Here is a 16,215-nt window from a genome sequence, read left to right on the forward strand (position 1 = left end):
GGAACGACCAGTTCATTTTGTTGAGAAGAAGCACAGTCATCCTCAGGAAATTTTAGTTAATTTCTTTTTTCAAGAGTTTTTCACATGTAATCAGCTAATTTAACTTCATTGTCTAACTCTCACTGCGTGGAAAATATTGGTAATTTGTATGGTCTCCCAAACAGTGTTTCATAAAGTGTAAGTCCCGTGTTGCTACTGACATTAATATACAGTGCCTTGTGAAAATATTCGGGCCCCTTGAACTTTTCAACCTTTCATCACATTTCAGGCTTCAAACATAAACATATATTTTTTTTTTTTACATAATCGTAAAGTAGAATGAAATTTATTGGATATTTTAAACTTTTTTAACAAATAAAAACCTGAAAAGTGGTGTGTGCAATATTATTCCCTACCCTTGCAATAACACTTTGTAGCGCCACCTTTTGCTGTTTTGTTGTTTATTCGTTCCAAGGTTGGGGATCAGGCAGACAGTCAACTGAAGCAGCGGTAACCAGGACGTCAGGCGTAGAAGGCAAGTCACCGGGCAAGCAGGGATCGGTACACTGGGGATCAGTCAGGGAGAGCAGCAGTCTCAAGGGCATCAAGCTTACGGGGTTGGTCGGAGGAGAGGCGGAGGTCGGTACACAGGGGTTCAGGATCAGGAACAAGGAGGTGCGGGAACGAGGCATGGACGGCAATGATCTGGCAAAGCCAGACCGTCCGCTGGGTCCTATATATACTGGGGTTAATTATCAGTGATGAGGCGCAGGTGTGCGCCTCCTAATCAACGCAGGTGTGTAGGGTACCTGCACAGCCAGGGCTGGGACCGGCAGGACCATGACACTGTATATACTTGTGGTTTTTTTTTTTTACCCTTTTTTAATGTTCTCTTTCTTGATATTAAAATCATTTTAATCATGTAAAGCACATTGAGTTGCCTTATGAATGAAATGCACTATATAAACAAGTGTAGTTTGCTTTGTTTAGCTTTATTCATACAAAAATCAAAATAAAGTCAATGTAGTCATTCTGCAGCTCAAACAGATTATTTGTATATCCATTGATGGAAAACTACATGGGTTTGCTTTCTCGGTTTGACAATAGGCTCTTTCAACAAAATAAATGCTTCATCTGACATTCAACTGTTCTGAAAAATACAGTAAGATATTAGAGAAGCTGAGAGGCTTCATCAGAACTGTGTTATCTCCTCTTATAGTGATCTTTTTAACAGCAAGTGATGCACTTCAGCTTCAACTTAAGTAAATAAATGTTATGGTCTGTAGAACAACAAGTAGTATTCCTGCAAAGTATGAGGCACATAAATTCCCTTGCAGTTGTAAATCCTTTAGCTTTTTGTTACCACAATACTATATTCGGTAATTAGTAAATTAATTGAAGATATATAATTTACCATTGTATTAACTTACAGCAAGATGCATGATACAAAAACACAACACAAGTTGGAGGCCAATTTGGGATGATCATGGACAAAACACCTAGCTTTTTCACTGCTTCAGAGAAAAAACAATGGCAATCATGAACAGTTTGTTGATTTCAACTTTGTACGATGGTGGGGAGATGAGTCTAGAGAAATTTGCAGCAGTCACCACAGGAGTAATATCTCCTCTCCTCCATTGCTCACTTTTGGCTCACTGCTTCAGATACAATTTTGTCCTTCAGTTGAAAGCTTTACTATTGACTGTTCAGACAATTCCAAACTTGAAAAATCTTCTAACAATACTGTCTCATGTCATCTTTTCCTCCACTCCTCTTTACCCTCACGTTTGTCCTGCACCTATCCGATCACAACACAAAAAAATTATGCAGCCAATCATATTTTTAAAAGCTACATAAACTACGTGGAAAGAGGCCCCATAGCTCAGTGGTTAGAGCATTGGTTTGGTAAACCAGGGCTCGTGAGTTCGTGTCTCACTGGGGCCTCCACTCCCCAAGAGGGGTTGCATCAAGAAGGGGATCCGGCGTAAAAACTGTGCCACACAAATATGAGCATTCATCTGAGATGTTATGCTGTGGTGACCCCTAACAGGATAATCCGAAAGAAACTTACTTACCTAACAAGGTGGAAAATGATGTGGTATTCCTGTGACAACACAGTCTATCTTCAAATGGAACTGAATATTCCAGTTTTATGTATTCAACTTGAAAGCAAATTTAATTTTACCAACTTCAACTTATTGTAGTACCGGATTTTCCCGACCTGAAGAAGCATTGTATTAAAAAGCGGGGTCTGAGGTGTGGGTGAAATTTCAGTATTTAGTACACATATAAAGGCGCACCGTATTATTGGGCGCAGGCATGGAGGCGCTCACGAGATACTGATGCATAATTATACTTTTATTTTGTAAGCAGAAAAACAAGCTAATACTTTTTTCCCCCCCGACTATGACAGGTGAATGCAAATCACCTGTCAACATGCCATCCTCACCCACGGTGGCACACCAAACCAAAATCATGACACCACAGCAAACAGAACACAACCAGCAGACAACAAAACACTCAAAACGATGAGCGAAGAAATAATTGACACAAAACATGCACTTCAAACGCTATGTACATAGAATTTTAGGCCGCAAAGTTTGGTTGTACTTTATTGAAGTAATTAACAATGTATGTACTCACCTTATTTTTGATTAATCCACATCCACAAACCCATCAAAGACCTTATTTTCTGTTTGCAAAATGAACAGCTGGGCAAGTTCTCCATCAAACACACCAGGTATCATTGTCAGTCCCGTTGCCGTGCAGCTTCTCAGATATGATGCTGGCTTTTCGAACAATAGTGGAAGCAGACACATTCGCCCAAACATTCACAATCCATTCACAAATTGTGGCATAACTCGCCTGGCACCTTCTGATAAAGCTGTGTTCGCCATTTGTCATCCATGCCTCCCACCCCACTCGCAACTTCACTTTGTACACCATGTTTACAGCGATGTCCAGCGAATGAAGTTGCTTCGCAAGCCTCTAGAATAATAGCAAGTGCTGAGTTAATTTGCTACGCTTGTATTTTCAAGGCAGTTGTTTGTTCTTTGATCATTAATCCAATGCTCAAGATGTTCTTCCAAACTTGGACCACCTCACCTTATTTCTGGGAAGCAGCTTTGCCTTCTTGACTTGGCAAGTTTGTTTTCCTGCTTCCTCCACTTGATCTTAAATTCTCTCACAGCTGCTTGATTCCCATGTTTCTCCATGTAACTGATAACTTGCTGTTGAAACTGCTTTGTAAGCGTGACCCTTCATTGGTACCATTTTTGGGGGTCCTTAACCAAAGCGATGTTGTTTACCACAAAATACATACTGGCTTTATGTACAGTACCTTCTGGGGGGAATGCCTTTAGCATCCTCTCCCACGCCCACACTTCCCCCTCTAATGTCCGCATGCTGTCCTCTTACATGTCTGCTTTTCCTTTATATAACTACCATGTCAGCAGGAAATGGGCCCAGTCAGTTACAAATTTTGGACGTCGGTTCACATATAAGGCGCACCATCCATTTTGGAGAAAATTTAAGATTTTTAAGTGCGCGTTATAGTTGTGAAAATACCGAAATACGGTAATGTAAAGGTCTGTTTCAATGACCTAGGGCTAGAAAGATATGGTTTTGTCTAATGTGTAATGTGTCTGTGGGCATTTCAGTAGCAGTGCTGGGAAAGTTTTTCTACATGAAGTTGTTCAAAGTTCAATTCACTGTTCCAAAAATGAACTAGTTTTCACAATTCAAAATTCTAAATTTTGAACTCAATTCACCATTCCAACTACTACCGAGTTTTTTTTAAATATGACAATATATGAAATAAAACAAAATATATTCCTTGTTATGACAGTGTGATTGTTACAGTCTTATACTGATATCATTCTGATGCAAAATATTTTTTCTAGTAACAAATTGTTCCAAGGATGTTGTGAGTTTGCATGCTCTCACGTGCCTATGTGGGTTTTCTCTGGATTCCTTCCACATCCCAACCCAAAAACATGCATGGTAGGTTAAGTGAAGAATATAAATTGTCCATAGATATGAATGTGAGGGCCCTATGACTGGCTGGCAATCAGTTCAGGGTGTATCTCGCCTCTTGTCAGCAGTTAGCTTGGATATGCTCAAGCTTTACCAGCGACCCTAGTGAGGATAAGCCTGATACAGCGAAGAAAATAAGTATTTGAACACCCTGCTATATTGTAAGTTCTCCCACTTAGAAATCATGGAGGGGTCTGAAATTTTCATCGTAGGTGCATGTCCACTGAGGGAGAGATAATCTAAAAAGAAAAATCCAGAAATCACAATGTATGATTTCTTTTATTGATTTATTTGTGTGATACAGCTGCAAATAAGTATTTCAACACCTGAGAACACCAATGTTAATATTTGGTACAGTAGTCTTTGTTTGCAATTACAGATGTCAAACGTTTCCTGTAGTTTTTTACCAGGTTTTCACACACTGCAGGAGGGATTTTAACCCTTGAGTCTTACTGATTGTATGGGTAGGACAGGTGTCTTTATGCAGTTATCGACCTCACACAGGTGCTTCTGATTCAGGATAATACATGGAATGGAGGTGGACTTTTAAAGGTGGACGAACAGGTCTTTGAGGGTCAGAATTCTAGCTGATAGACAGGTGTTCAAATACTTATTTGCAGCTTTATCACAGAAATAAATCGTTAAATAATCATACATTGTGATTTCTAGATTTTTATTTTTCGATTATCTCTCCCTCAGTAGACATGCACCTTCGATGAAAATTTCAGACCCTTCAATGATTTCTGACTTGGAGAACTTGCAATATAGCAGGGTGTTCAAATACTTATTTAGTTCACTGTATAGAAAATGGATGTATGAATGGTACTGCATTACAAAACAACCAAAGAACACACACACACCTACTGTGCAATGTACCTGTTTTTGCGTCGGCTACTGCTGTGACATACCTGCTGAATATATAAAGCACATCAAATATTGCATACATCCCCAACATATGAAGGCTCGTATGTAGTGTGTACAGATGAGTTTTTGTCCTGTAAGTCCCTGGTAAAATCTGACACCCGAATGAAAATGAGCTTTCGCTCAAAAATTGATCTTTGAGGCCAGAATGACCACCTTCTCAATCAGGCAGAGTACATCAAGCAGAAATTAAGTAAATTCAGATCGTGTTCACCTGAAAGATACACCCAATTCCAATGAAGTTGGGACATTCTATTAAACAATAAATACAGAATACAATGATTTGCAAATCATGTTCAACTGTTGTTTAGATGATAACACTACAAAAGACAAGATTTTTTAATGTTCAAACTGAAAAAGTTATTGCTTTTAGCCAATAATCATTAACTTCAAAATTTATGGCTGCATCACATTCCCAAAAAGCTGGGACAGTGTCATATTTACCGCAGCGTTATATCACTTTTTCTTTTCACAACATTAAATAAACATTTGGGAAGTGACGACACTAATTGTTGAAGCCTTGTAGGTGGAATTCTTTCCCATTCTTGCTTGATGTACAGCAAGGGTGCTCAATGTATCAATCGCGAGGCAGTTTTGGTCCATTGCACGACAGCGTGCTAAACAAAAAAAAAGGTGTCAACCAATCCTCCATCTCATCTCTTGATTAAGGTGTGGCAGATACATCAATCACATGCACATAAAGACACGTTCAAGCAAGCTGGCCTCCTATTTACAGTCTCTATTTTTATCTTCCCCCTGGTAGATCGCAAACAGGCTGGCTGCTTGAAAAGTAGATCTTGGGGTAAAAAAAAAACTGAGGTACAGTTTCAGCTTTTCACAGTCCTGGATCTACATTGCGTATTTTAGGTTTCATAATGTGGCACACATTTTTAATAGGAAGTGGAATTGCTGGCAGGCCAGTGTAGTATCTGCTCTCTTTTACTTAGAAGCCACACTGTTGTAGCATGTGCAGAATGTGGTTTGGAAATGTCTTGCTTAACTAACCAGGGGTGTCAATGAAAAAGACATTGCTGAGATGGCACCAGATGTTTCTCCAAAATCTGGATGTACCTTTCAGCATTAATTGTGCTTTCACAGATGTGTAAGTTACTCATGCCATTGTGTTCAGTGTGAATTTAGAATAAATCCCCTTGGTCAAACAGCAAAATATAACAAAGCAGTAGTATTGCGTTTAAGACAGTTTAATCACACACAATACAATGAAACACAAAACAATAACAAACACAAATACTAAAACAGTTTAGTTGCGTGTAACACGAGCCAAACGACATCTAGTCACCAAAGTCGAACTAATGTTCCAAATAGGCGAATATTATTTCCAAGCAAATGTCCAAAATACGAAAGGCAGAAGGCAGTGTGGCGAAAGCAGCGGCGGTAGTAAGAAGCCCCATCGAAAGCCATCGTCGTTCTTAAATAGGCACTCCTCGAACATTCCAAAAATCCACGTACAACGAACGTAACAAAAACGTCTGCATCATAATAACTTCATAAAGTACGTGCGAAAGAAAAATAAAGAGAATCAAGAATAAATAACTAAAATAAAAATATAGATGCATATAATTGGCGGTGGCACCGTGGAGTAGCTGTAATGCATTGGCTTCGCAGTTCTGAGGTCCCAGGTTCAATCCCGGCCCCACCTGTGTGGAGTTTGCATGACCTCCCTGTGGGTGCATGGGTTTTCTCCAGGCACTCCAGTTTCCTCCCACATCCCAAAAACATGCAACATTAATTGGACACTCTAAATTGTTCCCAGGTGTGATTTTGAGTGCGGCTGTTTGTCTCCATGTGCCCTGGGATAGGCCAATTTAAAATGTGGACTCATCTGACTTCTGGGCTTTGCGTCAGTCAATCTTAGATGAGTTTGCACCCATAGAAGCCGGTGGCTTTTCTGGGTGTTGTGGATAAATGGCTTTTGCGTTGCATAGTAATTTTAAGTTGCACTAGTGGATGTGGCCCCAAACTGTATTTACTAACAGGTTTTCTGAAGTGTTCCTGAGCCGTTGTGGTAATATCCTTTACACAATAATGTTGGTTTTTGATTCAGTGCTGGCTGAGGGAACGAAGGTTATGGGCATTAAATGATAGTTTTCGGTGTTGCTGCTTACATGCAATGATTTTTCAGTTTCTCTGAATCTATCCCTCCATTCATCTTCTACCACTTATCTGAGGTCAGGTAATGGGGGCAGTAGCTTTAGCTGGGATGCCCAGACTTTCCCCTCCCCAGCAGCATCATCCAGTTCTTCTGGGGAAATCCCGACGTGTTACCAGGCCAGCCGAGATGAAGTCTCTTCAGCGTCTCCTGGGTAATCCCCTAGGTCTCCTTCCTGTGAGACATGCTGACTTCAGCTAACACTACATTTCACCTGGGAGGCAACCAGGAGGCATCCGAATAAGATGCCCCAACCGCCGTATCTGGCTCCTCTCAATGCGGAGGAACAGGGGCTCTCCTCTGAGCCCCTCCTGGATGACTGAGCTTGTCACCTTATCTCTAAGAGAGAGCTTGGACACCCTGCAGAGAAAACTCGTTTGAGCCACTTCTATCTAGGATCTTATTCTTTTGGTCATGCTCCACAGCTTGTGACGATAGGTGAGGGTAGGAACATAGATCAACTAGTAAATTGAGAGCTTTTCCTTTAGACTTAGCTCCATCTTTACCATCACTGCAAAGATCCGCCTGTTAAACTTGTTCCATTCTCCCCTCACGCGTGAACAAGACCCCAATATACTTGAACTCACACCTGACCTGGAGAGAGCACGCCAGCCTTTTCCGACTTAAGACCATTGTCTCATATTTGGAGATGATGATTCACATCCGAGCCACAGACTGCTACTCCAGTGATTGTTGGAGATCACAGCTGGATGAAGCCAACACAGCCATATCATCTGCAAAGAGCAGAGAGGTAATGCTGAGGCCACTAAACCAGACAGCCTCTACGCCTTGGCTGCTCCTAGAAATTCTGTCCATAAAAGTTTTGAACAAAATTGGTAACAAAAGGCAACCTTGGCAGAGTCCAACTCTCACCGGGATGAGTCCAACTTATTGCCTGCAATGCGTACCAAACTCTGAAACAGGTCATAAAGGAACCGAACAGCCCATATCAGGCAGTTCGGTACCTCATACTCCCAAAGAACTAGTATTTCAAGTCCTCCACCATCGCTATCTCTTCTCCTTGTATCCTGATTCTTCCCCCTCCACGCCGCTCTTTCATGCTTATATTCTGTCTTACCTCGGCCAATCGTCATTACTGTCCTTTCTAGTGCATTCTTCCACCTTATGAAGTGTTACTCCACCTCCTCCCTGCTTTCACTCATAACAATGTCATCAGTGAGCATCATGCCCAGAATTAGAAGAGCCTACCTCAAAGAACCCAGACTCTGCTTTCTCATAGGAAGGCATGTGAAAGGAATTGAGAGTAGTATTTTCTATTTCGACTCACAACGTCCTAAGTTGAGGTCAGCAGCACCCCATCCTCACTATACACAGTGTTGATGGTGTACTGCTTCCCCCTCCTGAGACACTGCATAGTGGACCAGAATTTCCTCAAAGCCATCCAGAAGTCTTTCTCCATCAAACTCCTTTCATGCCCCAGTTTTTGCTTCAGCAACCACCAAAGCTGAATTCTGCTTGGCCAACCCGTACCCATCAGCTGCTTTGAGTGTCCCACAGGCCTTAAGGCCACAGCACTGGTCAGGCACCACAACAATGGAGGCGCGGAACATCGTTCACTAAGATTCACTGTCCCCAACCTCCCCCGGAACATGAGCAAAGTTTTGTCAGCGGTGGGACTTGAAACTCCTTTTGACAGGGGATTATTCAGCCTTTCCCAGCAGATCCTCACAATACGTTAGAGCCTGCCACATCAGACCGGCATCTTCTCCCATCAATAGAGCCAACTCTCAACCAGGTGGTGATCAGTTGACAGCTCTGCCCCTCTCTTCACCAGAGTGTCCAAGACATGCGGTCGCAAGTCCGATGACACAACCATACAGTCGATCATCAAACAACGACCGAGTGTGTCCTGGTACCTAGTGCACATGTGGACACCCTTATGCTTGAACAAGATGTTCATTATCCATGATGAACACAGAAGTCTAATAACAGAAGACTGCGCGGGTTCTGATCGGGGGGCCATTCTTCAGAATCACCCTCATCCAGTTCTCACAGTCATTGGCCACATGAGCATTGAAGTCTCCCAGAAGAACAATAGCATCCCCAGTGGGAGTGCTCTCTATTACTATAGCCATTAGCCATTGCTTAGCACACACTCCTTATGGTCCCTCCCACAGGTGGTGAGCACATAGGAAGGGGGAACCATGTCACCCTTTCGGGCTGTGCATGGCTTAAGACCATAAGTGTAGGCCCGGCCACCCGGTGTTGACCTTCAAGCCCCACCTCTAGGCCTGGCTCCAGGGGAGCCCCCAGTGATCCGTGTCTGGGCAAAGGAAACCTCGATCCATTTTAGTTTTTCTTTATAAGAGTTTTATAGCCGTACTTTGCCTGGTCCCTCACCCAAGACTTGTTTGTCATGGGTGACATCTAGCAGGGGTGTGAAGCCCCTGACAACTTAACTCCTAGTGTCATTGGAACACACAAACCCCTCCACCACGAGAAAGTGACTGGTTCCAAGAAGGAATTCTTTGAACTTTATGAATACTATGGACTGTAGATGATCAAATCCCTACATTTCTTGCATCTTACATTGAGGAACATTGTCCTTAAACTTCCATCGATCCATTTTCTTAGCCGCTGATCCTCACAAGAGTCGCGGTAGTGCTGGAGCCTATCCCAGCTGTCAACGGGCAGGAGGCACCCTGAACTGGTTGCCAGGCAATCGCAGGGCACTTTGAGACAGACAACAATCACGCTCACACCTAACTTTACTTGTGAATGGGTGAGCAATTCAAGGTAGCTCCTTTTATTCCCAATCATGGCACCCACCCTCTCACTTAGTCTGTTCCCCTGTGGGATGTTCCAAACAGGTTGTCTTTTTTTGTCATCTATCCCAGCTTTTTCAGAATGTGTCACATTAAAAAACACAAAACTCAACTCAATAAAAGTTTATCAAATCATTGTATTCTCTCTTTATTTAACATAATGTCCCAACTTCATTGGAATTGTTTGTATGAAGTAGTTCAGGAACTTTCATTCATTAAACTCATATAGACTTGATTGACACATGTGTGTGACAGGTATGCCACTGCTGTACTGGTTCTCCAAGAGGATGACATTGTGGGGGACCATCTCCTTCAACCTAGCTGTCTTTATCAACCTCATAATTGCCTTCTTCTACCCGTACGACTCAGGACAAGGTATTGACTGGGTGTGCTTAGTTTACGTCACATGACCTAAGTATATGTATGTATGTACGTATGTATAAATCACTTACTTCTCTTTGTCCCCCACCTACCAGTGGGAGCCATCGATGACTCTCTGCTCCTGATGTTGTTTTGGGCTTTGACTGGACTCTCTGTGGTCGCCTTGCTCTCCCAACACTATGGCCTCCAGCCACTTACTTTGGCCCTCATCCTAAGGTCTATCTACCATCTGGGTATTGGAAACACGCTAATCCTTCTGGGCATGCTCAATGTAAGATGATTCAAATCATGTCTGAAAAAAATGGGAAAAGTCCCTTTATTTCTGTAAAATTATGTATCTTATATATTACTGTCTTCTCCTTCTCCTTTTGGGTTGTCCTGTTAGGGGTCACCACAGCGTGTCATGTTTTTCCATGTAAGCCAATTTCCTGCATCTTCCTCTCTAACATGAACAACTCTTGTCTTCTCTTACATCTTCATTACTTTTCTACCAATAGAGTGTTCTCTCATTATTCGTGGGGGCTACGTTCCATCCTCACCCCCACGAATCCCGAAAAGCTGCGAATAATTGATGCAGTTTTAAAACACCTATGTATATGTATGGTATTTTCGCGACCTTATGGTGCACTTAAGTCTTAAATTTTCTCCAAAATGGACGAGGCGCTTAACAATACGATCTTATGTGTGCACCAAAATCCAAAATCTGGGAATGTATTTTGTGTGACTATTTCATTTAACTACAACCAAATACCCTGTTTCCATAGATGACATATATCCAAAATAGTGTTAGCATGCATGCTACCACATGGTAGGGCTCACAAGACAGTGAGGAACTTTCACATATTCAAGCAAAAGAAGCCTATATACCCCCAGACTCTAACAGTGAAGGCAAGTCACACTTATAGTGTTATATCAAAACTAAAATGATCACACCACAGCAAACAGAATCAAACGTAAAACTAACAAATAATAAAGCAAAGTAAAACAATGACTAAAGACATAACTGACACAAAACATGCACTTTAAACTGAAACTATTTCCATCCTTAGTACTGCAAAACATGCTAGGAGAGCTTCCTTGCATGCTTTGCTCCTTCCAAGAGAGAACCACATTTCCACCACCTCCGGCTCTGCTTCCTGTTGTATCTTGAGTTCCACTCTCTCTTATCCGTTCATCATGGCTGACCTTACCACTGCTTTATAAACTTTGTCCTTCATCCAAGCAGAGACCGTTCTATCACACAACACACCTGACAAACTACCGCCAGCTGTTCCAACCAACTTGGGCTGGTTTCTTCACTTCCTTCCCGTACTCACCATTGCTCTGGATTGTTGACCTCAAGTATTTGAAGTCGTCCATCATCACTCTCGGTTCTCCTTGTATCCTCACTCTCCTGCCTCCACTCTTATTCATGCACATATATTTTGTTTTACTTTGCCTAATCTTCATTCCTCTCCTTTCCAGTGCATGTTTCCACCTTTCGAACTTTTTCTCTACCGGCTCTCTGCTTTTATAGCAGATCACAATATAATCTGTGAACATTATAGTCCAAGGGGATTCCAGTCTCACTTCAATTGTCAACCTATCCATTACCACTGCAAACAGTAAGGGGTTCAGAGCTAATCCCTGACACAGGCCCACCTCCACCTGACATTCTTCTCTCACATCTACAGCTGGCGCACCGCACCACTCTTCTGCTGCCCTCATACCTCATACATGTCCTGTACTATTTTAACTTCCTTGCCACTCCATATTTCCTCATCCATTACCACATTTCCTTTCTTTTCTTTCGATCCACAAAGCCACAAAGCCTCATACCAAATAATGGATCTGTGGTACTCATGTGTGACCAGGCATGAAACCATACTGTTGCTCGGAAATACTGTATTTTCCTGACGACAAGCCGGTACTTTTTCAGGCACTGTGAACACTGCTTCATATTTAATGATGCGGCTAATATATACAGTAATCTGTAATCAGTAAGGAAGTTGCCTTATGAATTAAATGCACTATATAAACAAATTTTGTTTGCTTTGTTTAGCTTTATCCATACAAAAATCAAAATAAAGTCAATTTAGTCATTCTGCAGATCAAACAGATTTGTACATCCATTAACTTTGATGGAAAGCTACCCAGGTTTGCTTTATCGATTTAACAATGGGTCTTTCAACAAAATAAATGCTTAACCTGACATTCAACTGTTCTGAAAAATACAATAAGATATAAGACAACCTAAGAGGGTTCATCAGAATTGTGCTATCTTCTCGTGTAGTGATGTTTTCAACAGCAACAGTTATGCACTTCATCTTAAGTATTTACAAAAATAAAAGTTATGGTCTATAGAACAACAACTAGTATTCCAGCAAAATATTAGTAACACAAATTCCCTTGAAGTTGTAAATGCTTTCGCTTTTTATACCACAATACTCCCATAACCCTTGTGAGGATAAGTGGCTAAAAAATTAATAGATGGATATATTATAATATCTTCTTCTTTCCTCTCAGCTTGTCCCGTTAGGGGTCGCCAAAGCATGTCATCTTTTTCCTGTCCCTCTAATAAGATCATTTCTAATCCTATCCAACCAGCTCACACTTATCGAGAACATCAACGTCTTCATTTCTGCTACTTCCAGCTCTACTTCCTGCTTTCTTCCTTTTCAATAACCCTGACTCCATTTCTCTTCCCACCTACTCCATGGTAAAATAATTTTAACCCTGGTCCTAAACTTCTTGCCTTACTACCTTTCCACTTGCTCACTTGGATGCAAAATATATTAACCTTTCTCCTAATCATCATGTCTACCAATTCCCGAGCTTTTCCTGTCATGGTCCCAACATTTAAAGTCCCTGCACTCACTTGTAGGCTCTGTGTATTCCACTTCTTCTGCTGACGAATCCACTTTCCTATTCTTCTTCGTCTTCGACCCACAGTAGCTGAATTTCCACCGATGTCCTGCAGGTTAACGATACCGGCCGTTGTTAACCTGGGCCACGACCGATCCGCTATGGTATTCTTTAGATGAATGCTCATATTTGTTTGGCACAGTTTTACGGTAGTTGCCCTTCCTGACGCAACCCTCTACATTTATCTGGGCTTGGGACCACCCTACAGATTGCACTGGCTTGTGCCCCCCTAGGGCTTCATTGGATATATTATAATGTGATATTACTATAATTATTATTTTGCAATATGTATAATACTTGTAGTATTTGTTCATGTTCCGAGAGACGCAGGAACATTGAGTCCAAGTGGACGCCTCCATTGCTGAGGCAGCCGATCGGAGCTGTGGCCTTAAGGTGGTTGGTACCTGTCGTGGCAGCATGTTGGTGGCCGCCAACAGTGAGGGATGCCCTCAAACTGAAGAAAGAGTCCTTTCGAGTATTTCTGGTCTGTGGGACTCCTGTGGCAGCTCATAGGTACTGGCTCGCTCAGTGGAGGACAGCTTCGGTGGTCACTGAGCCAAAAACCCTGGCATGGGAGGAGTTTGGTGACGCCATGAAGAACAACTTCAAGACGGCTTCGAGGAAATTCTGCTCCACTGTCCGGCGTCTCAGGAGGGCAAAACAGTGCACCGTCAACATTGTGTATACTAAGGATGGTGCGCTGCTGACCTCACCTCGAGATGTTGTTAGTCGGTGGGAAGAATACTTCAAAGACCTTCTTACTTCCACCAACACTCCTTCCCATGAGGAAGCAGAGGCTGAATTCTTGGAGGTGGGCTTTTCTATCTCTGGGGTTGAGGTCACCAAGGTGGTTAAAAAGGTCCTCAGTGGTGGATAGGATTAGCCCGGAGTTCCTAAAGGCTCTGGATGTTGTGGGACTGTCCTGGTTGACATGCCTCTGTAACATCGCATGGACATCAGGGACAGTGCCTATGGATTGGTAGACTGGGGTGGTGGTCCCCCTTTTTGAAAAGGTGGACCAGAGGGTGTGTTCCAACTACTGGGGCATCACATTTCTCAGCCTCCCTGGTAAGGTCTATTCAGGGTTGATGGAGAGGAGAATATGTTGGGAAGTCAAATCTCATATTCAGGAGTAGCAATGTGGTTTTCATCCTGGCTGTGGAAGAGTAGATCGCCTCTACACCCTTGGCAAGAACCTCGAGGATGCATGGGAGTTTGCCCAACCAGTCTACATGTGTTTTGTGGACTCGGAGAAGGTGTTCGACCATGTCTCGTGACCCCCGCTGATATGGGCTGTCCGGTCCCAGTACGACCAGCGTCAGAGTTTGGTCCGCATTACCGGCAATAGGTCGGAATCTTTCCAGTTATAGTTGGACTCCGCCAAGGCTGCCCTTTGTCACCGATTTTGTTCATAACTTTTATGGGAAGAATTTCTAAGCGCAGCCGAGGCATAGAAGCATCCCATCTCTGCTTTTTGCAGATGATGTGGTTCTGTTAGCATCATCAAGCTGTGACCTCACCTCCAAATCTGAGACCATGGTCCTCAGTCGAAAAAGGGTAGAATGCCGGGTCAGGGATGAAAATTTTCCCCAGTGGAGGAGTTCAAGCATCTTGGTGACTTGTTTACAAATACGGGAACAATAGAGCGTGAGATCGACTGGCACAACAGTGTGGCGTCTGCAGTGATGCGGACTTTATTTTGGTACATTGTGGAAAAGAGGGAGCTAATTTGAAATGGGAAGCATGCATGCTTGGTATAAACTGGCAATGAATGACAAGTCACTGTGAAAACGATGCATCTTTCTAACTGTAATTACTTCCTGTCCTCCTTTAGTGACAACACTAGTTTCATTAATGTATTCCTTGCTGTGAAGGCGATTCTATACTGATAATATAGTTTAGACAACACACCCCTCATTGACAGGAGCATTTTGAGGTGATATTTGTCATAGTGACTGTGGTGACATCACAACATGGTTGCTGTCTTTGCAGCTGATCAACAAGGTGGTGTTTGTGGTGAGCTTTGTGGGTAATAACGGGACGTTCATCATGGGTGACAAGGCCATGGTCATGGATGTGGAGTTCCTGTACCATCTAGCCTATGTACTCACCTCCACACTAGGCCTCTTTGTGCACGAACTGTTCTACAGCATCCTGGTACGTAGCGAGGCCACCACACTTACATGTCAACACATCCGACGATAACAAACATGTCCACTCCACCAGCTCTTTGATCTCATTTACCGTGAGGAGACACTATTCAATGTTATCAAGAGTGTGACACGCAATGGACGCTCAATCCTGTTGACTGCACTGCTTGCCCTCATCCTTGTCTACCTCTTCTCCATCGTGGGCTTCCTGTGCCTCAAGGAGGACTTCATCATGGAGGTTGACCCGCTGCCTCAGATTGCTCCAGGTAATCCCAACATAGTTTCTTCCAAGATATCACACCACCTCGTCTTACGAGCTAATGTTAACTGAGCATTTGCTTTGTCAGTTCCTCAGCCGAGCACCACGCAGGACTTCCTCAAGTCATGTACCACAGATGATGTCCACAATGTTGAGACTATGAGTGAGGATAGTGGTATGAATTTGCTATTCTGGTTCAGGGTACTTTTAAAAAGTATGAAAATAAATTGATGCCTGCAAAATGAGTACCTTAATTTCTCATGTATAATGCGTCCTGAAATAAAATGCGCACCCCCAAAGTTGACAGAAAAAAATCAGGAAAACCCAATATACAATGTGCACCACCAATTTGTTGCTATCCATATGCTCAAAATATTGAGAATTATCAGTATTTCTATTTTGCTAGGTTTGTACCTTTAATTGTTTGTAATTGTATTGTTTTTCAAAAAATTGTCTGGACAACAACGATTAATAATAATTTTTTCAGCATGTGCTGATGTCTCAATAGAGTATAAGTCATGGGTGTTTCTCTCCTCGATCCGATGCACACCTGCTCCGATGAGCATATGCACTCACCTGCGTCTCGTTTCGGTAATTACAGTCTGTATATATTGCCACGTGCGGTCTCAT

At 42.5% G+C, this 16,215-nt stretch overlaps 1 protein-coding gene across 16 annotated transcripts in view; it reads left to right on the forward strand.

Moving 5' to 3' along the window:
• The window catches only part of itpr3 (inositol 1,4,5-trisphosphate receptor, type 3), a 285,052-nt gene that overhangs the window by 245,023 nt on the left and 23,814 nt on the right, over positions 1-16,215 (forward strand). For 9 of the 16 annotated variants that reach the window (XM_061806443.1, XM_061806417.1, XM_061806407.1 and 6 more), the window contains 7 exons: positions 455-514; positions 10,147-10,266; positions 10,368-10,543; positions 10,658-10,687; positions 15,169-15,333; positions 15,403-15,592; positions 15,674-15,760. In XM_061806443.1, the coding sequence (XP_061662427.1) occupies positions 455-514; positions 10,147-10,266; positions 10,368-10,543; positions 10,658-10,687; positions 15,169-15,333; positions 15,403-15,592; positions 15,674-15,760 (828 nt within the window). Of the gene's footprint in view, positions 1-454; positions 515-10,146; positions 10,267-10,367; positions 10,544-10,657; positions 10,688-15,168; positions 15,334-15,402; positions 15,593-15,673; positions 15,761-16,215 lie in introns of those variants that run through there. The other 7 variants (XM_061806436.1, XM_061806476.1, XM_061806486.1 and 4 more) reach the window with 5 other exon arrangements.

The sequence above is a fragment of the Syngnathoides biaculeatus genome, chromosome 2 (assembly GCF_019802595.1).
Source record: "Syngnathoides biaculeatus isolate LvHL_M chromosome 2, ASM1980259v1, whole genome shotgun sequence".
In the NCBI taxonomy this organism is placed as follows: Eukaryota; Metazoa; Chordata; class Actinopteri; order Syngnathiformes; family Syngnathidae; genus Syngnathoides; species Syngnathoides biaculeatus.